Source organism: Pelodiscus sinensis, chromosome 2 (genome assembly GCF_052426305.1).
Source record: "Pelodiscus sinensis isolate ZL-2025 chromosome 2, ASM5242630v1, whole genome shotgun sequence".
Taxonomy (NCBI): Eukaryota; Metazoa; Chordata; order Testudines; family Trionychidae; genus Pelodiscus; species Pelodiscus sinensis.
In genome coordinates, this window is record NC_143053.1 from 78,084,324 (window position 1) to 78,105,594 (window position 21,271).

The following is a 21,271-nucleotide window of genomic DNA, read 5'->3' on the forward strand; positions in this document are numbered from 1 at the left end:
AACCTGTCTTGCCAGGAAGGGAGGTAAAGGGTGAAGAGGTATAACTGGCCATATGAGTGTGACCAGGTTGTTCATCTTTGGGTCTTCACTAGGAGCAATTGTGAGAGGTTAACTGGTCTCGTCTCTCTCCCCTCCCCCCCCGCTGTAATCTGTACATATACTTGTAAGCTTTTGACTGTAGATTTGATGTTAGGAAATAATGTTAAATATACTTATCATGTGTTTTTGTTTTCATGTGTGTGTCTTTGCACTGTATGAAGGTTAGTGCTTGTTATTACTTCCCAAGTATTAAATATAAGTTGAGCCTCTCTAGTTTGGCACCCTCGGGGCCTGACTGGCACCAAACCAGAGAATTTGCTGAACCACTGAAGGTCAATATTGTCTAACGACATTACCAACACTTCCACTGCTTATTGCACTTTTAGAATACATTTAGGGTAAATTAGAGCTAAATAACAGCATAAAACACTGAGTGCCAGAACTGGTGGCTGTAAACAAACTTTATGGGAGTGCAGGAAACTTGGCCACACCCATGATAAGTGGACATCCAGCTAACTAAAATCATGGCAGACTATGGATGTTCTGAGACTAGAAGTTCAACTTGTACCAGTCTCAAAATAATATCTAGATTGACTGGTATGAATAAATTAATCTGCTTAGCTGGGCTCTTGAACCTAGAGATCCTACTGTTTCACTGATCCAAAAGGGATGTATTCAAATCAAGGGTATATGTGAGCTAAGACCTTGTGTATAGTGACCTCCGCCATTGAGCTAATCTACATCACTTCAATGACACAAATAGCGTTGCTGAAGTTGACGTTCCTAGCACAGTGTCGTGTGTGCAGCAAGGTTGGTGGGGGCTACTCTCCCATAAATGCCGGCTATGCTTCTTCTTGTCCTGGTGAAGTAGTGACGTCGATTGAAGAGCACTCGGAGATCAATTTATTGCATCTAAACAGACTGCTGGTGCATCGATCTCCGACATAGTACAATAAGCCCTAAATGTTAAAAGGACTAGGTTTGCATAGAGTATGGATTTAAGTGAATGATAGATTGCAACTTTTATGTTAATAATTTCAGTTACTATATAAGAGATAATGTGAATAGAATTATACTTAATGACAATTGCAAGCTGTTTTATGATTTAATAAGAACAAGAAATCATGAGCCAGGCCCCTAATTTAATATATGTACATAATATAATTAGTGTTGTGACTGTGACTGCCATTGATTGTTTAATGATACTTAACATATCATGTTTTTTCTCTCTGAAGGACCTAACCATATGCCTATGCAGGGACCTGGGCCTAATCAACTCAGTATAACTAACAGTTCCATGAACATGCCTTCAAGTAATCATGGGTCTATGGGCGGTTATAATCACTCAGTGCCATCTTCACAAAGCATGCCAGTGCAGAATCAGATGACTATGAGCCAAGGACAGCCTATGGGCAACTATGGCCCCAGACCAAATATGAACATGCAACCAAACCAAGGTAAATGAAATTTCATTACTTCTACGTGGGGGTTAGCTAGAAAGCAAGGCCTCATTTAAGCTTTTAAAGGGATTGGGGGAGCTTTTATACCAAGCTAAAATGTTTCCTTCTCTACATATATATCTTTTATGTCCCTGAAGATCTTTGGTTGGGATGCTTGTGGGGACTTAGGTGCTCAGCATTGCTACACCTAGCTTTTAGGTGCCTAAAAAATCATTAGAACCACTGAGTTCAACAAAGCTTGAGTTAGACACTTAGACCCCCTATACAGTGAATAGAGAGAAATAAGCACTGAAGAACATGATCCACAAAAGCCAGCATGCTAGTTAGGGAACGGCCTACAATAGCCTATGGGAGATGCTGACCAGAAGGGTAGATGTTAAACTCCTCTCCTTTTTTGGAGATAGATACCTGAAGGGGATAAGTCATTTGATCTGAACCAGCATCTCTCAATTGAGTGCCCCAATTAGTAGGCTGTGGAATAGTCTGATGTGTCCCTCAGTCTTTCCTGTTGAAGTTGCTCCGAATGATTGTTTAATGAAACAGTGGGATAGTTAAATATCAATTGGGTCAGAGATAGAGTTGGAATGATTCTATATCCTAGGGCTGCTAGGATATAGGATATGATTCTATATCCTTGAGAAGTGGCTAATCTTTCTTTGAATTCCTTCTCCACCTCATGAGGGATAGGGACTTGAATGGAGGGTGATGTTGGTGTTGTTTTTCCCATGTCTTGGATGAATACTCTGTGCATTAGGCCAAATATTATGAAGGAGATCCTCCTTTTCTTTCTTCCCCTCCAGGTTGTTTTGTGTTGTATGTTTATATAGGTGCTGCAAATGAATTGGGCCTCTATGCAACATATAGGTTGCTGAATGCCTGTCATTCCTCATTTGTGGATTACTCTGGCTCTTTGGTGGGAGATAGGCATCTGGTTGCCTAGAATGGGTCCTAGTGAAGGAGATAGGAGTGAGGCTGCAGTTCACATGTCTAGGCAGTGGTTCTCAAACTCTTTGGCTTGTGGCCCACCTGGCTCAATGCAAACCTTTCTGTGGCCACCAATTGCTAATGGAAACTCACCGTTAATTACATAATTATGCCCGAGCCATTTTTCTAGTGCTGCAGCTAGGGAGAGCAGTTTAATTTAACCGGTAAGAAAGGAAATATTAAATTATTAAACAGACTAAGTGCTTTAGCTCTCTCATGTTTATCAAACTTCATTTAAAATAAAAGTAAAATATTAATTTATGTCTTACACAAAAGGTTTCAATGTTTTCTTTATTTATGGAAGGGCTGGGGAATCTTTTAGATCAGGGGCCACTGACCCACAGAAAAAATCATTTGGGACTACACAAGTGAGAAGCGCAAAAAAAAAAAAAAAAATTCCAGAAAGACTCCAAACCTCATTGATGTGGCCCCCAAATGAGACACCGCACTCCTCTGGCACTCCAGCCCCACAGGGCGAGTGAGATGGACAGGGAGGACTGAGGGTCAGGATTCCCATGGGCTGGATTTACTCTTCTGGGGTTAGTGGATTTTGTGAACCGCCCCACCAAAGCTCTGGGGTGGGGACAGAAATGAGGATTTCAGTGTGCAGGACAGGGCTGTCAGCGAGTGGGATAGGGATCAAGGTGCAAGATCTGGGCAGGAGGTGGGGCTCAGGAGGGGGTGAGGATGGGAGTTCTAGGTGAGAGGTTGCAGGAATAGGCTGGCAGTAGAATGTCAGACCAGGGAGAGAAAGCAAGAGCAAGGAAAGGTGCAGCATGTGGCCAGGAGGGACGGTGCATGAATAAGGGTGGGTTTAGAAGCAGGGTAGGAGTACAGATGTATTGGAGCATAAGCCTTTGTGGGCAAAGACCCACTTTGTCAGATGCATGTTATGCATCTGATGAAGTGGGTCTTTGCCCACGAAAGCTTATGCTCCAATAAATCTATTAGTCTATAAGGTGCTACAGGACTCCTTGTCACTTTTGCAGATCCAGACTAACACGTCTGCCCCTCTGATATGGGGTAGGGATAGTGTCTGGCCAGAAGGGAGGAAGCTGGGGGTATGAGTGAGGGGGATTGGAGTGTAGGGTCTGGGCATAGGGGCTGGATTACCTGGCTTCATGCCCCCATCACTTCCAGGCACAGTCTCCTGCTGTACCTATTGGCTGCAACTCTGGCCAATGGGAGCAGCAGAAAGAGCTACAGACCATTATTGGACCACAGTTTGAGAACCACTGGTCTAGAGGCAAAAAATTTGGTGCCAAGTGAGTTTAAGCATCTTTGAGTAGAACCCTACTATCCATATATCTATCTGCAAAAATTAGCCACGGATATTTGCATCTGTGGCTATAAAGCAGTTATATTTAGGTAGAGCCTAGATGGCAGCTGAGCTGGAATTTTGGGGTCAAAATGGTGTCTAAAAATGGACATTAGACACCTTAGTACCTTTGTGGAACCAGACTAACATGTCTACCCCTGGAAAAAATTGGAAGTTTGTCTTTTTTCTCCCGTGTTTCTGTCACAGTGGAGTAGCGAAGGGAAGGTAAAGGGGGGCAGTTGCCCCTGGGCACCACGTTAGAGGGGCACCTATTTAGCAGTGGAGGGAAGGACGGCGCTAGGACCCCATGGGTGACGGCCGCTTCCACATCTGTAGGAAATCAAAACTGAGTGCAAAGCGCCCAGCGGGAGCAATGCGCAGGGGTTCAGGCTGAGCATGCGCAATACGCAGCTGGTGCACAAGTCCCGTCTGCGACTATAACCCCCACAATCCCTTTCGCCGCATGTTGGTCCAAGGCATTGCCAATTGGGCCTCAGCATTTGGGTCCTCGCCTGTAGCCCTTTCAAGAAACCACAGCCACCGATTGGCCATAGAGCATGTCAGTCTGGCTGGAGATGGAATGGTCCCATGCGCCGAAGGGAGCCCCATGTGGCGGCAGAACAAGCAAACCGTGGGGGGGTCTGGTTGGAGGGTGCAAATTTTGCCTTTGCCACTGGGCACATAACACTCTCACTATGCCATTGTTCTCTCACGTCAGTGTTTTCAGTTAGGGTATGTCTACACTACCCCGCTAGTTCGAACTAGCGGGGTAATGTATGCATACCGAACTTGCTAATGAAGCCCGGGATTTGAATTTCCCGGGCTTCATTAGCATAAAGCCGGCTCCGCCATTTTTAAAAGCCGGCTAGTGCGAACCCCGTGCCGTGCGGCTACACGCGGCACGGGCTAGATAGTTCGAACTACGTAGTTATTCCGAACTATCTGTACGCCTCGTGGAACTTCATTAGCAAGTTCATTAGCAAGTTCGGTATGCATACATTACCCCGCTAGTTCGAACTAGCGGGGTAGTGTAGACATACCCTCATTGTGCTACACTCATGCACAGTGTAAACTACTGGAAGTATCTGCTTTTGCCAAATCTGAATTGGAACCTGTATCTTTTTTTTTTTTTTTTTTAAAGTGTTATTTGGGATGTTAGCATATAGCCCCATCAAACTGGCTCTCCTCGCAGACTGGCTTCCCTCATGGACCTGCTGTGCCTGCCACCATAACATTGGGTGGCAGGGGGTTCATCAGCAGTGGGGCTAGGAGCTGGGAGTGCGCTGACTACTGGCCCTTCCCTGGGAGAATATTTTAGTAACCATGTAACTGCAAATAATGGTCGCGGCTATACAATTACTAAAATACACACTATCTAATGGCACTAGTGTTATTTATGTAACATTCAGCATTTTGTGAAGATGATGATATAAAGGAGTTACTACATTGCTGTGTGTATCTTAAAAAAAATTAATTGCAATTAATCACACAATTAAAAAATTTAATTGTGCGATTAATTGCGTGCGCTGCCCCCTTTGAATTGTGTGGCGCTGCCCCTTTGAAATGCTGCCACAGCATTTCAAAGGGGCAGCACTGCAGGAGCTTGGGATCAGCTGGAGTCCTCAGCTGACCCCAGGCTCAGTGCAGCTGCCCCTTTGAAACGCTGCCCCAGAGCCAGCACCTCAGGAGCCCAGGATCAGCCAGTGTCCCCAGCTGATCCTGGGCTCTGCTCGCGCTGCCCCTTGGAAATGCCGCCCTGGCATTTCAAAGGGACAGCACAATGGGAACCCAGGATCAGCTGGAGTCCCCAGTTGATCTGGGGCTGCGTTGCACTGACGCATTGAAATGTTTCAAAGGGGCAGCGCTGCACAACTAACCCCAGGCGCTGCCTGGAGCCCCGGATCAGCTGGCGAATCCAGCTGATCCCAGGCTCCTACTGCGCTGCCCCTTTTGAAAAGTCCTGGCAGCGCTGTGGAAATGCTTGCGATTAACGCGTTAATTGTGCTCTGCTTAATAGCAGGCATTAACACGTGTTAATTGACAGCTCTAATTTTCTTTTAAAGTACTTATTCACAAATCATTTTTTAATCTCATGGATAAATGGTAGAAATAAGATTAGATTGTCTGTACATTTTTTCTACCATGTGTACCCTGTTCTTTATCACACATGTTTTTAACTTGAAATACCTGTTTGTTTTGTCTTAGGAATGGAATGTCAGTCCCAGATACACTGTTTCTACATAGTATTTTCTGACTCTGGAAAGAAAAATTCAGAACTGATTCTGTTTAAGATATTTATCCAGAATAAAGAGCAGAGATGCTCTGTCCTATTAGCAGTGTGGTCCTTATCTTAGTGTCATGTACACTGTAGTATAAAAATATCATCTTACTACCACAGTGAACAAAATTGTTAACTTGTTTCTATGGTACGTATTCACGGAAATGTGCTCAACAGGCAGAGCAGAGCACCGCATGAAGGTTGTGAAGTCTTGCTGCATCTGATATGATCATGCCATCCTCCTAAAAGCCAAAATACGGAATAAAAATATAAATTTTGTAATTAAAACGTTTGTTTTCTATCTCTCTGGATTGTTTGCAAACAAGTCGACTAAAAATATGAGTGGAACTACCGTTACTTCATCTAGTGTGGAAAAAATATTTTCTACTTTGGAAGACTTTTTGGTCAGTAATACACATAATACAATAGTGTAAATTGAGATTGAGTTTTGCTCTCCAATAATGGCTTTTGTTCCATGTTTTGTTGCACATCTGTCAGTGGCAGAATAGGTTTTTTTTTCTTTTTTCTTTTTTTTAGGTCAGCTAGAGATTCAAATTAACAGGAAGATCCAGTCATCCTTAGTTCAGAAGGCAGTCGAGCCACCAGTGTTGTTACTTTAGCAAAAAGAAGAAAACTGATTATTCTGAGATTAGCCAATTGTAGTTACACAGCTCTTAGAAATCTGATAGTTAAGAAAAATTACAGTAGGCTTGTAGCTGTGATTGCAAGTCAAAGCAAATATATCTATGCTTATAAAAAGACACAAAAAATGTCAGCTTAGACAGGGGGTCCTGAGGCATTTTTTATTACATTTGTGAAACATTTTAAGAAAGTATTAGGCTGTAGCTGAAGTTTACCTTAGTTATGAATATTTGACTCTTAAGTAAATGATGTAGGAAGAAGTAAACACAAGGAAAGAATTAAAACTAAATATCTGTGCAGAAATCACTTTATTTTGTAAGTAATCGATCCATTTAAAACTTGAGTAGGAATGTGAATGGTTAACCAGTTAACTCGGGTGGGTAATAATTTTTGAAGGCGGGGCCACTTTATCAATTTCAGAAGTTATTGTGAGCTGTCCTGGAAGGGGCATGGGCTCAGGCAGAAAAGGCGGAGCCAGGGGACTTTGCATGCTTCCCTCCCCATCCACAGACCTTGATTGGCCTGGAGGTGGGGGAGCGTGTGAAGTCTTTTGCCCCCTGTCTGTGCCAGGGGCATGCAGTGCCTAGAGAGAACTGCCAGCTGTTCAAAACAGCTGGTGGTTCCCTCGGGTGCTGCTCATCTCTAGCAGGGGGGAAGAGACTTCGAGCGTTCCCTTGTCCCCAGTTCTCGATTGGCCTGGGCACTGGGGAATGAGAGAGTGGCTGCATGCTTGGTGGGCCAGATCTGATCTGCGAAGGCTCTCTTGCCCACCCCGGGTTAACTGGTAAGCATACCAGTTATGGTTAACTGTCGGAGGGCTGAAGCAGCCTGCTGTGGGCAGGGAGTGCTCCAGCTCATGTACAGTAACCCCTGTCTGCCCCTGTTTAATTGGTTAAACATAATGTTTCATTGGTTAACTAACTAAATGGGATTTTACATACCTGTTAGGGAGTAATCTGAGTAATCAGTGTCAGTCTGAAACTTTGCAAACAAGTGGTCCTATGGCACCTTAGAGACTAACCAAAATATAGAGAATCATGAGCTTTCATGGGCAAAATTCACTTAATCAGATGAACTGGAGTAGTGATTAGGGAGTAGTGATTCACCTATTTCAAAGTAGTATATTTCATGTTTATTCATAGCATTCCTTCTAATATAAAACTTGCCAGCTAGCCACTCTCTGGACAGTTAGTGTTTTTTGTTAACTCTTGGAAAATTAACGATGTTACAGAAGACTGGAAGAAAGCTAATGTTATGACAATATTTAAAAAAGGTAAATGGGATGATATTGATTAATTAGACCTTTAATCCTGACATTGATTCCAGGCAACAAAATGGAACAGCTTATACAGGGCTCGATTAATAAAGAATTCGAAGAGGGAAATACAGTTAATGCCAATCAAGATTAGTTTATAGAAACTAGATTCCTGTCTAATTAACTTATCTTTTTTGATGAGTTTACAAGTTTGGTTGATAAGGGTGATAGTGTTGATATAATATACTTAGGCTTTGACTTTGTACCACACAACATTTTGATTAAAATAATCTAGAATGATCAACAGGGCATACGTTGCCAGTAGTGAAGTTAGATGACAAAGATTTGGGGGAATGGTAAAAAAATGAAGACGTATCACTAATACAAACAATCTGGATTGCTTAGTAAGATGGGCACAAGTAAACAATATGTACTTTTTAATATGACCAAATGTAAAATTGTACATATAGGAACAAAGAAAATAGGCCATACTTACAGCCTGAACAGGAGCTCCCAGTGTAATGCTTTGATCAAAAGAGCTAATTCAATTTCTGAAGTGGTAATAGGAAGGTTATGTTACCATATATAATCGTTCATTAGTCCATTCGTTTATAAGATGGCCCCTCAAGATGGATAGGTAAAAAGGGCAAAACCCTATGACCCTTTCATAAGCCAATGTTTTAGGGCTTGGCAAACTTCAGCTCCTGGACAGTCAGAGTAAGATGCTGGTGTGCTGAGGCATTTTCTTTACCTGAAACTTCCACAGTTACAGCGCTTAGCAGCTCCTCGTCACTATGATTTGCTGTTCCTGGCCAACTGGAGCTGTGGGAAGTGACTGGCCAGCATGTACCTCAGCCCGTGCTACTTCCCACAGATCCCATTGGCTGGGCATGGTGAACCACGGCCACTGGGAACTTAGGGTCTCTATGCCTGCAGACCCTCCAGGTACACAAAATGTCCTGGAGTGACAGTAGCTTACCCTAACAGGTCAATCTACTGAACCTGAAATAAAATTTAAATAGCCCGTTATCGCCATAGACGTGCCAATCTACTGGGCTGCTTTGAAATAAAAAACAATCATAATTTGACAGTGATAAAGCAAGTGACATTCTTATATAAAGTCACGCTGGTGTTATCATATGCGCATATCAAAAAGGGATGGATGGACGAAAGTGGAACTATTGAATGGCGAAAAAGTATGAAATAAGAGATTAGCAACATTTTCTCAAGAAACCTGCTGTGTTCGTTTGTGACATGCTCAGGGCACACAAGATGGATGAAGTGAAATATGTGGCCAAAAAATGAAAACTACTTTGATTATAATACCTGGAGTCTTAATTTCTGTACTACAGCTGCTTTAGTCTGCCTGAACAAACCCTTTACAGACAGACTATGCAAAATGTTGTCTGAATGGAAATGCTCAGGCATGACACAGGTGAAAAAAGGCAGGCATTTTATGAAATCCTAAATCAGTCTGGTCACCCCTTGGGTGAAGGATGCATGGGAGTCCATTCCCTTGGAAATGCTATTTTAAAAATGCTGTATCAGCAATGCGTCAGCTCAATGTTTCAGAAGACAGTGCCATATTTGATGATGGCACAATGGAGGCTGATAAGGAGTCTGAAGATGACACTGCTGTGACATCTGCAATGACTCAAACCAAGTTTAATGAACTGTTTGGTGATTGAGAGACTGAATCAGACTTTGAAGGATTTTAAGACTTTTTAAATAAAATTGTTAGTATATGAGACTTTAAAATCAGTAAATGGATATTTAAAACGTTGACTGTATTTTTGAAAGTATGTGAATATGTATTCAAGCTGTTATAACAGGTTTTTCATTAAATTACATTATATAATTATAGGAAAACTTCCGTGTGTGTTTCTTGTTACACCAACTTTTAAAATACAGCAGAGGTTGGCAAACTTCGGCTCCTAAACCATCAGAGTAACTGCTAATGCACCAAAATGTTTTGTTTTGTTCTGTTCTGTAATTGAAAAACAAAAAATCGCTACCAGATCTCACTATTCAACCCCTCTAAAAAATCATCAACAACAAATACAACTCCCAAAACCACTGCACAAAATGGTTCCATTCTGGAAACTAATAAAACCCATGGTTCACCTTCTTGATGCCATTCTTATAAAGGAGACCCAAACCAAACTGGAAAGAAGCCGTGTCCTCTGTTGTTGGCAATAATACAGTTAGGTTGATGCAGAGTAGTAGATTCTCATTGTGGTTCTACAAAGTATTAATGAAGCTCTAATTTAAAAAGCAAATAGAAAACGCTACATTGCACCGTCAGGAGCCAGCATATTTTATCACATTGTATTGTGACTAATATTAATATTGTTAATTAACAAGCTTTCCTGAGATCTAGGAATATTATGGCAACTATTTTTTATAATTTTCTCATGACTGTGTTATTGTCCTCAGTACATTCCAATAGAGTGGTAATGAAATGGAATGGGTGGAATTGTCTAGTTCTGAAAATCCAGAATACAAAATATAATTTCAGTTAAGTGAAAATAATTTTAGCATCTTCATTTTAACCCTTTTATTCAGTACTTTAAAATTGGAACATTTGAAATTGTCATACTAGAGAACAAAAGCGGGATTTCAAAGCCTATGGTCTTAATTAATGGCCTATATTTATCTTCAAAAGAAAATGTGAAACATCTCTTTCCTCCATAATGCTCCTTTTTTGCCTCCTCTTGTTGAGAACTTTTTGGGTACCTTGGGCACTAACACAACTTAGAAGAGGCTCCCTCTTACTGTGCTGTTAATTAAATTATCATTTGTTTAAACTAAACTGAAATATGGCCACTTTTGAATGAGCATGTGTAATGCACTTTAGATTCACACCTTCAGTTAATTGTATTTAACTTTCCTGAATGTTACCTTGAAATATTATGCTTGTAAGCGCATCCTCAAAATTGTCTGCTTACCAGATTTCCACCATTAAATTTCTCTGATACTATCTGCTCCCAATTTAGAACCTAATCATAAAAAAAGAAAAACATTGTTTTTGAAGTTTGTTTTGATTTATTATGCTATTTTAAAGGATTTAAATACAGTTCAGAATTTTGAAAAGAAACAGCAATTAAGACCTAGTTGTACTTTTCTTCCCCTAATGATGTAAATAGTGGAATAATGTAGGTGCTTCACAATTTCCGCCTTGTTACGATTTAGCAAAATATGGTACCTTAACCTCCTTGTGATGACACAAAAAGAGGAGAAAGGATTCTAATCTTATTTTTAAAAGTAGTTTAATCTGTAATCGCAATCAAATGAATAAGGAAGTGTTATTTACCCCTTTACTTAGAAAAACCAGAGATCAACCAATGAAATGTATAGTCAGGAAGCTTAAAATAAACAAAAGGAAATACTTGACACAATTCACCCTCAATTAGTGGATCTTGTTGTCCGGGGTGTTATGAAGGCCAAAGCTATAACTGGATTAAAAAAAATAAATAAGTTTGTGGAGGATAGGTCCATGAATGGTTATTTGCCAGGAAAATTCAGGGATGCAGCCCCATGCTCTGGGTGTTTGTAGCAACTAACAGCCAGCTGTGAGGACTGGATTATTCATTGGATCACTTGATGATTGCCCTGTTTTATTAATTCAATTTGAAGCATCTGGGATTGGCCAGCATCCGAAGATAAAAAACTAGGCTGGATGGACTTTTGGTCTGATCCATTATGGAAACGGAGGGGAAATGATTCCATTAGCTTTGACCATGAAGAAAATAGGAATGAAATCTACAATATGCCCATTGTCTTGGTTGTTTTAAAAGCCACAATACCTTTTTGCAACCATCTTCACTCTTTTGGAGAAGTTCTGTTTTGTAAATTTAAAGTTCAGTTGGTTACCTAAGCTTGCATAGGTCCAGAATTAAGCAATGCTCAATCATACTGCTTTTGAAATGTCTACATGAATTTGGTTATTAATAGCTTAAATTTTGATTTGTTATGCTGTTGTAAAGGATTTTAATACAGATCATGACAGAAAAGATGAATACGTGCAATTTTTTTCTTCTACAGGTCCAATGATGCACCAGCAGCCTCCTCCTTCCCAGCAATATAATATGCCACAAGGAGGTGCGCAGCATTACCAGGGACAGCAGCCGCCAATGGGAATGATGGGCCAAGTTAATCAAGGAAATCACATGATGGGTCAGAGGCAGATTCCTCCATATAGGCCACCACAGCAAGGTAAGAATCTTAATTGAACTTCTTAGATTAGTTTAATTTTATTAGCTAGGACATTTTTTAAAATCGTTTTTTGCCTACATCATACTTGAACTAAAGTTCATGTTTCTTTGTCTTCAGCATATTTTTCCTCTTTAAAGGCAGCTGTTGCAGCAGAAAAGTTACTAGTATGGACATGAATTTTGAGATGTGTACCTCTTCTGTCTGAAACTCTTTTCTGAATAAAAAGAGTGTCAAAAAGTTTACACCCCGTATAACCAGCTGTATGAAGTAGAATTCAGTTTGTTGTGACAAAAGTTTGATATGTATGAAAAATAATTAAATAAACCATTTGGTACTAAAATTGCTCAAACATTAGTGGAAAGTGAGAGAAAATATAAGTATATTCCACAATCTTATAATTTTTTTCTTAACTGCACTCCTTTTTAAAAGGTCTATATTTTTCTTGACTGATAGCTTAGTCCTGTTGCTGTTGTACATGTGTTCTTAAAATGAACTATGAGCTAGAGTAACATACCTCAGAGTTGCAAACTGACCAGTCAACCACATGCTTCATTTGGAACTGAAAGTACGCAATCGGGCAGCAGCAGAGGCAAATACAGTACAATAGTGTGTTTACTAAACTAAATAATAAAGGGAAAGCAGCATTTTTCTTCTACATAGTAAAGTTTCAAAGCTGTGTTAAATCAATGTTCAGTTGTACATTTTTTAAAATGACCATAACATTTTGTTTAGAGTTACAAACTCTTCAGGGTTACAAACACCTTTACTCCCACGATGTTTGTAACTCTGAGTTTCTTCTTCGAGTGCTTGTTTACGTTGATTCCAGTCAGTTGTATGTATGCTGCATGTACCAGTGTTGGAAACTTTTCCTCGAGCAGCTCCTTTATGGTAAACTGTAGAGATCCCTAGAGTGGTGCTGCTATATCAACTCATATATACCACAGACGACTCTACTCTCTCTTAGTTCCTTCTTACCATCCATGGCGACGTTGGAATTATATAGTTCTTGCTTTATCAAATGTCTAGTCCCTAGCATGAAAGATGCATATTTCCACATTTCAGTCTTTCCATGTCACAGGTGTTACCTCAGATTCATAATAGTGAGTGAGCACTATCAGTTTGTGGTGCTACTGTTTGGCCTTTCTTCTGCCCCATGAGTGTTTACTAAATGTATGGTGGTGGCTTCCAAGTTTTCCCGTACCTGGACAATTGGTTGCTAAAAGCAACTTCCAGAGACCAGCTTCTTGCTCACCTAGACCTCGTGTTAGAGCTGTTCAACAAGGCATTGTGGCATTATCGCATAAGCCAGTCCTGAGTCCAGTGCAGAGAATAGAATTTATAGGGGCAACACTAGACTCAACCCAAGGGAAAGCAACATTACCAAAGTCATGGTCCCAGATTATTCAGGACTTGATAGGCACCCTCACCCAGTACCCAGTCACAACAGCAAGGACGTGCCTCAGACTTCTAGGCCACGTGGCATCTTGTTGCCACTTGATTAGATATGTGCGTCTATACCTTCATTACTGGCTCACCTTAAGTTTATGTACTCTCACGCCATAGTCTGGACATGGTAGTGTCCATCTCCCACGGGGTGATAGAATCCCTCGGGTGGCGGATGGATCCATTAAACTTGTCAGAAGGGGTACAATTTGCTCACTTGAGCCCCACTCTAACACTGGTAACCAATGCCTCTAATCTGGGGTGGGGGGCCTACCTAGGCAACCTGAGGACCCAAAGACTACGATCGCCCACAGACACAAGTCTTCACATCAGTGTGAAGAACGGTCAGACTGGCTTGCCAGGTGATCCTACTCCAGTTGTAGGGCTGGTGTGTGTTGGTGTGTCCAGACAATACGACCGCGATGTTTTATATAAAGAACCAGGGGGGCGCATGATCGTCCTGGCTCTGCAGCAAGGTGCAGAGATTGTGGCATTATCGCATAAAGCACAAAATCCATTTGGAAGCCCATTAACCACCGGGCTACAGAATACACTGGTGGGCGCTCTCAGCAAGATCTTTATGGTCCACGAGTGGTCAGTCAGAGATGAAGAGATGATGTGATATGATCAATCTTCCAAGAGTGGGGGACTCCCCGTCTAGATCTGTTCGCCACCTCAGAGAACAAAAAGTGCCTGGATTTTTGCTCATTCCAGAATCACTATCAGGGTTCAATGGGAGATGCATTCACTCTCTGCTGGGGATGGAGTGGGGGGAGGGGATGCCCCTCCTGTATGTGTTTCCTGCAACTCCCCTCCTACTAAAAACCTGCAGAGACAAGGCCCATCTAATTTTGACCTCACAAACATTGGTTCTCCACCTGCTCAACTTGTCAGTGGATGCCCTGATAGCTCTTCCCCTGTACCCAGACCTCCTGACGCAGCATCAGGGGCGTCTCAGATATCCGGATCTGCACTCACTCCATCTAACAGCATGGAAACTGGATGGTTCAATTTGCTAGAGCTTCAGTGCTTTGTCCAGGTACAAGAGGTCCTCTTGGGCAGCAGAAAGCCCTCTACCAGGGTGGCATACTTGATCAAATGGAAAAGGTTCTCCAGCTGGTGTGCGGAGAGGGATGTTTCCCCTGGGAGAGTGCCTATGTTTCCCTTGGGAGAGCTCTATAGTATCTTCTGCACTTATTGTCTCAGGGCCTAGTGCCCTTTTCGGTCAAAGTTCACTTGGCAGCGGTATCCGCTTTTCATTCAGGTTGCTCTCAGCATTCCCTGTTTAGCCACCCCATAGTTGCATGTTTTAGGAAAGGATTAGGAAGGGGTTATATCCATACTATTGTTCACCTGTACCTGCTTATGACATGAACCTGGTGCTCAATAAACTCATGGGACCACCCTTTGAACCAATGCCTGAGTGTTTATTGCTTCATCTCTCTATGAAGATAGCCTTCCTGTTGACTATCACCTCAGCAAGGACAGTGTCTGAATTGAGGGCTCTATCCTCACAACCACTGTACACGGTCTTTCACAGAGATAAAGTGCAGCTCAGGCTGCATCCATCTTTCCTTTCAAAAGTAGTCTCCCAATTCCATCTGACCCAAGAGATTTTCCTTCCAGTTTTCTATCCCAAGCCACACTCTAGTGCTAAGACAGAGAGTGCTACACATGCTGGATGTGAGAAGAGCATTAGCCTTTTACATAGATTGCACTAGGCTGTTTAGAAAGTCCACACAGCTGTTTGTGGAATGTATGAAACGTGACCCGGTCTCTACTCAGTGTATATCTACCTGGATAGTGCGGTGCATACACACCTCTTATGACCTAGCATGGGTCCCTCCCCCACTGGTCACAGGCCACTTGACTCTCAGCGGCTTTTGTGAGATCTGCAGGGCAGCCACGCAGTCTTCGATTCATACGTTCACAGGCTTCTGCACAATCGATAAATTCTCCAGGGAATACGCAGATGTTGGTAAGGCAGTGCTGCAATCGGTGATTCTGAACTCAGACCCCACCTCCATAGGGTAGCAGTTTCAGAGTCACCTGATTGGAATTGACGTGAACAAGCACTCGAAGAAGAAAAGACAGTTCCCTGTTCTCGTAACTGGTGTTTTTAGAGTTGTGTTGTTCACATCAATTCAATACCCACCCTCCTTCCTCACTGTCAGAGTAGCTGGCAAGAAGGAACCGAGGGAGGATAGGGTCGGCTGTGGTATATATGCACTGATATAGCAGCACCACTCTAGGGGTCTCCACAGCTAAACCTATGGGAGGTGGTAGGGGAAAAGTTTCTGATGCTCGTGTAGAAAGTTTCTGTTGCTCGCGCACACCTGATTGGAATGGATGTGAACATATCTCGAAGAACACTAGTTATGAGAACAGGTAACTTTCTTTTCTGCTGTATATGCAATGGCACGTAGTGCAGCTGAATGTGTATAAAATTAAATAAATAGTGAAGTAGATTAAATATGTTGTCTGAAATGCAACAGGGTGGGTGGGGAAACATTTCTCATACTAAAGTCAGAAATTAGCAAGCTTGTTAACAGAGAAAGCAAGATATTTACGTATTGACTGGTTGTGGTTTTTCAGGCCCACCACAGCAGTACTCAGGCCAGGAAGACTATTATGGGGACCAATACAGTCATGGTGGACAAGGTCCTCCAGAAGGCATGAACCAGCAATATTACCCTGATGGTAATCTCTCATAATATTAACTTACCCATTTTTTATACTGCCCAATATCAATGTAGAGAACTACTTAAAAACTATAGAATGGGGTGAAAATAATTAGTAATTGATCACCATAGCAGATCTTGTATTTATAAAAGCTTCTAAATTCAGAATTGTTATTATAATTTAAAATGTTAAAGATAAATAATTTTACAGCTTACTCAACGTACATCATTTATAATACTTTTAATTTGACTCCCTAATATTGGGTTTCATATTCTATAATGTGAATCCTCCCGTTTAGCTACAAGGATGGAGGGTTCTTCAGTATATTAGAACTGATCTGAATTAAAGTAGTTGTGCTGTATATCTGTTTTATGATACTGTATGTGTATAAAAAGACAGAGTAATATATTCTTTTTATAGCTAGTATATGGAAATTTAAACACTTACTTATAAGCTTAATGTTTGGGGTTTTATTGTTCTTATCCTATAGCATAATTTACTTTTGATATTAAGAACAAATTGCATAAATGTTTTGTTGCTGCTGTGGCGTGGGCCTTAAGCATACATAGTGTTTGACAAAGGCATAAGATAGTCCCTGCCTTGAGGAGTGTCTTTGTTGAAGGGCCTGATCCTGTAAGCCCCTTCCTCTGTGGAATTCCCTGGATGCTTTCATGATCAGATGCTGAAATAAAATTACACAGATCAGTCCTTTTTCCTCTCTTGAAGTAGAGATCTGTATATATTGTATTTGTACATGAGGAATCAGGATTGTGCTGTAAATTTGAGGATGGGGTTCCTTTTTTTTATTATTATTTTGGTTTTACTTAGGGAGAAGTTGGGTGAATAAACTTTATTGGTGAAGATTACAGGTTGACTCATAGCTGTTGTGATGATCTGCTTGCTACTTAATTACATGTTTTGTGAAGTCCAAAGACCTGGTAGATAGTAACAATTTTTAAAACATTCATAGCTCAGCTCTCCTCCCCCAATCCTATCAACATTTCAGAGCAACTGCTTATTAATAATGATTGAAATGAATTATTTGTTAATGTAAAGTGTTAGGTTTTTTAAATAAATATTTTAGCAATGCCTATTATATTTTTGTTTAGGCACTGATTTTTATTTGTGTACATTCAAAGATATTTCATAAGTTATGGTAAATCATAACATAAAGCCTTAATTCTGGAACTTGCATTATGTTGTACACACAACCTCATTTATTCTGTACGAAAAAAAGTTAACAGCATAACATAGTTTTCAAATAGTTAAAAGGTAAAATTCATGCATTGAATGCATTCAGTTGAGTATTATCAGTTAAAATTAAATGGCAGCATAGATAAATTTACATTTTCCATTAAGTTCAGTAAGAATTATTGTTAATCTTTAAAAATTGTGCTAAAAATCAATGATGTACGACCATCAGTCAGTTTTTAAGATGTTTGTGTTGAGTTCTCTATTTGTACCAAAGTCTATTTATTTTTAGAACTTCCCGCCCTCTGCCTTATACAAGTACTTTTATAAAATTTGTGCTAAGATTTTAATAAAATGAACACTTATTTTCATGGCTGAGTTTCAAAAGCGGACACTATGATGTAGTACATTTTAGTAATCTGCGGGATAAATATATTGGGTCTTAAAACAACAAACAGGTAGGGTTTTCTTCATGTTTTGATTCCTAAGTCAGAGATGCCCATTGCCTCTGAATTGAAACTTCGTTTTTTAATGATTGTGCTGATGAATGAGATTCTCCAGGGAATCTTAAGGTTGCTAGGAATGATGTTTGTGGCAGAAAAATCAGCCTTGAGAAATTTTTCTTTTGACACTTTAGAGCAAAATTTACTATAAAAATACTGGATTCATAACTTCATTGAGCTTTGTTATATTTCACACTACCTTTAGCATATGCCTTTTAATTTGAGATCAGCAGAACAGGTATGAACCCAAAGTATGATAATTGCTTCCTTTGTTCATTCTAATTTAATTCATGTTATTTACACGTGAAAGGCCTAAATGCTTTCATTTTTAAAAATAAAAGATAAAGTACTCTCCCCCCCCTCAGCCCCCACCAACAAAGATTATGAGAAGGTTAAGATCATCCCTTGCTGTGATGTTGCTAGAACTAGTGCACTAAGCTTCTGTTCCCTGTCACATGTTAATTCAATATGAAAGGAAATCATATTGGTAAATCTTAGGCTAATACATTGAAAAATCTTTTTTATGTATTTCCAGTTAACTTTTTTGATTTTTCTGAAAGATGAAATATTTTTAGGGTTTTCACTCAGAGACCATTAACGTTTCTTCCTGTCTCTTGTCGAATTGATGTAGGTCATAATGATTACGGTTATCAGCAACCGTCGTATCCTGAACAAGGCTACGATAGGCCTTATGAGGATTCCTCACAACATTACTACGAAGGAGGTATCTATATACCTTCACACACATACGCACATACATTCCCTTTTCTCCCCCACCTCTTATGAGAACAAAAATTCTTACACAAAACAATTTATACACATGCAAAGCTCTTGTAGAATACTAGTTGCTGGCTGTCTTAAAAATTGCAGGGAACTTGAAGCATTCAAAATAATTTCTTGCAAACATCTGAAATGTATAATCACAATTTGCCATTTCTAACAACAGTAAAATGACTAAAACACTGTTAGAGAACTTTTTTTCCAATGGAATTTTTTTATTTAAACATAAATCCATTGGTTCATTTGTATATATTTTTGTGTGTGTGTGTGTATATATACATATATATATATTTATATATTTATATATATATAAATATAGTGTCATTAGGAAACAAGCTTGCTGATCTTGTGTAGCTAGTCTGTGCTCTTGTAGCTGTCTTTAATTTTGTCTTTTTTATTTTATTTAGCATAGTCATGACCTTATGACTGTGATGTTCCAGTATATGTACTGCTTGTTTGGCAGAGATGCTGAAAAAGCTGCAGTTCAACCTTGCAAACTTGGCTTTAACTGCAGTTTGTTTGGCCAAATTCCTTCTGTTTGGTTTGAGTTTTATTTATTTTGTTACGTTTTTTAAATCAAGATTGCATTTCCATTTTTGTTCCTGTGTTATTGGCTGTGCATATTAGAGAAAAATAGAATGGTAGTAAACATCTTTAATTGTTTAATTTCTTGCAACCATTTTACAGGAAATTCTCAGTATGGTCAGCAGCAAGATACATATCAAGGACCTCCTCAGCAGCAGGGTTACCCTCCACAACAGCAGCAGTACACTGGCCAGCAGGGTTATCCAGGACAACAGCAGGGTTATGGTAAGTAGCTGACAACAAGGTAGTTCTCACAGAAAAAATAAAGGGTAAGACCCTCACCTCTGGTTCAGTCCCTTTATGGGGGGTGAAAGGGCTGGAGCAATATAAGTGGGCCCTAAAATCCCTGTATTCAGCTGGGGGAGGAACTCCGCAGCACAGACACTGTAGAGTACAACTTCCTGAAGGGGTGGGGTGGAGGCTAAGAGAAGGACGTTGGGGGCAGCACATAGCACTGCAGAGACTCCAGGCTGTGTTGTGGCCTATAAGAGAGGTATATGTAATTTAGGCAGGTTTCAGGGCTAAATTATACTTTCCAGTCCAGGGAGGAGCATAGGATTAGGAGAGCACAAAGATCACCATCTTTATCCCATAAAGCCATTTTAACTCCCTGTGTTGCAGGGCTGCCAGTTCTGTCTTGCACCTCGGCTGTGTCTACACTGCCTCTTTCCTCACTAAAACTGTAGCCGGGGGTGTAAAAACATCCCCCTGAGTGACAAAAGTTTTAATGCTGAAAAGCATCAGTATAGACAGCATGGCTCCTGGCGATAAAGCTACCACCTCTTTTATCCCCTGAAGAACTCTAACCCTGCAATAAAGCATGACTACTCTTTCTGTGTCACAGTGCTATGGTGGCAGCTCTGCCATGCTGTACTATGGGCAGTGTAGACGTACCTGTAGATGTAGAGATTCAGCACAGACTCTCACTCAGCTCCATAACAAGTAGCACAGAGTGGCATGTGGCTATTTTATTTAAGATTCTGAATCAGAATAGAGAATACTACACATTTTAAATTGTCCTTGCTTTCATACTCTAAAAAGTTACACAGTTGTCTTAAAATAAACACCCTCTCAAAAAAAGACCGTGAAAACCAGTTTCATAATTTTGTTTGTGAGATTGTATATGCAATCATAATGATTGTGCATGCAAATATTAATTTCACAACTGGCCTAGTTGAGGTAGTGGTTATAAAGGACCTACTGAAATTTGGGAGAGTTTCTTTTTGAAGTTGGGGCTGGACCGTTAAACAATTTTGAAATATTTGTGTTTATACCTAGAGGATAAAACAAGTAAATCAATAAAATCTCAAAAATTGGACTCTCATTTTTTCCATATACTCATTTTGAAAATCTGGAGTTTAGGATAACAATATTAGAAGAAAGAGGTGAAACTAATATAACAAAACTGCTTGTCCACACACACCATGATTTACACACCCAAATTAGCTCACTTTTCAATTTCAATTTTTGAAGCTGATGATGAAGTCTTAAATTAATAGATTGAACTCTTTTTTTTACAAAATCTCTTGTGAACATTTAGTAATAAACTGTTAAAGAAATATCATAAATAAAACTGAATTATGTTTGCAATGACCAAAGTACATTTTGGGCTGTAGTATCCTTGTTTATGTAATATTTATCTTCTTACTTACTAATTTGTAAAAAATCAGTTATTTGCAATCAGCATCCTTATAATTGTTATGAATCTGCAAGGCTCTGTCCCAATCCAAGAGAAGCACAGAGAGCTGAAGCTGCATAGTTCAGGGAAACTTGATGCCTGAGGAGAATGGTAATGGAATATGGAGATTTTTATCCTCTAGAATAGATCATCTCTTTGAACCTTTCACAGATCCAAAGTTACCAAGTTTGTTACCATCTGATGGCTGCTCAGTGACC

At 40.3% G+C, this 21,271-nt stretch overlaps 1 protein-coding gene across 3 annotated transcripts in view; it reads left to right on the top strand.

Annotated features, from left to right (window-relative positions):
• The window catches only part of SS18 (SS18 subunit of BAF chromatin remodeling complex), a 66,946-nt gene that overhangs the window by 40,306 nt on the left and 5,369 nt on the right, over window positions 1-21,271 (top strand). The window contains exons 5-9 of one of the 3 annotated variants that reach the window (XM_075920820.2): window positions 1,275-1,496; window positions 12,021-12,191; window positions 16,230-16,334; window positions 18,642-18,734; window positions 19,478-19,600. In XM_075920820.2, the coding sequence (XP_075776935.1) occupies window positions 1,275-1,496; window positions 12,021-12,191; window positions 16,230-16,334; window positions 18,642-18,734; window positions 19,478-19,600 (714 nt within the window). The remainder of the gene's footprint in view (window positions 1-1,274; window positions 1,497-12,020; window positions 12,192-16,229; window positions 16,335-18,641; window positions 18,735-19,477; window positions 19,601-21,271) is intronic. The other 2 variants (XM_075920818.2, XM_075920819.2) reach the window with 2 other exon arrangements.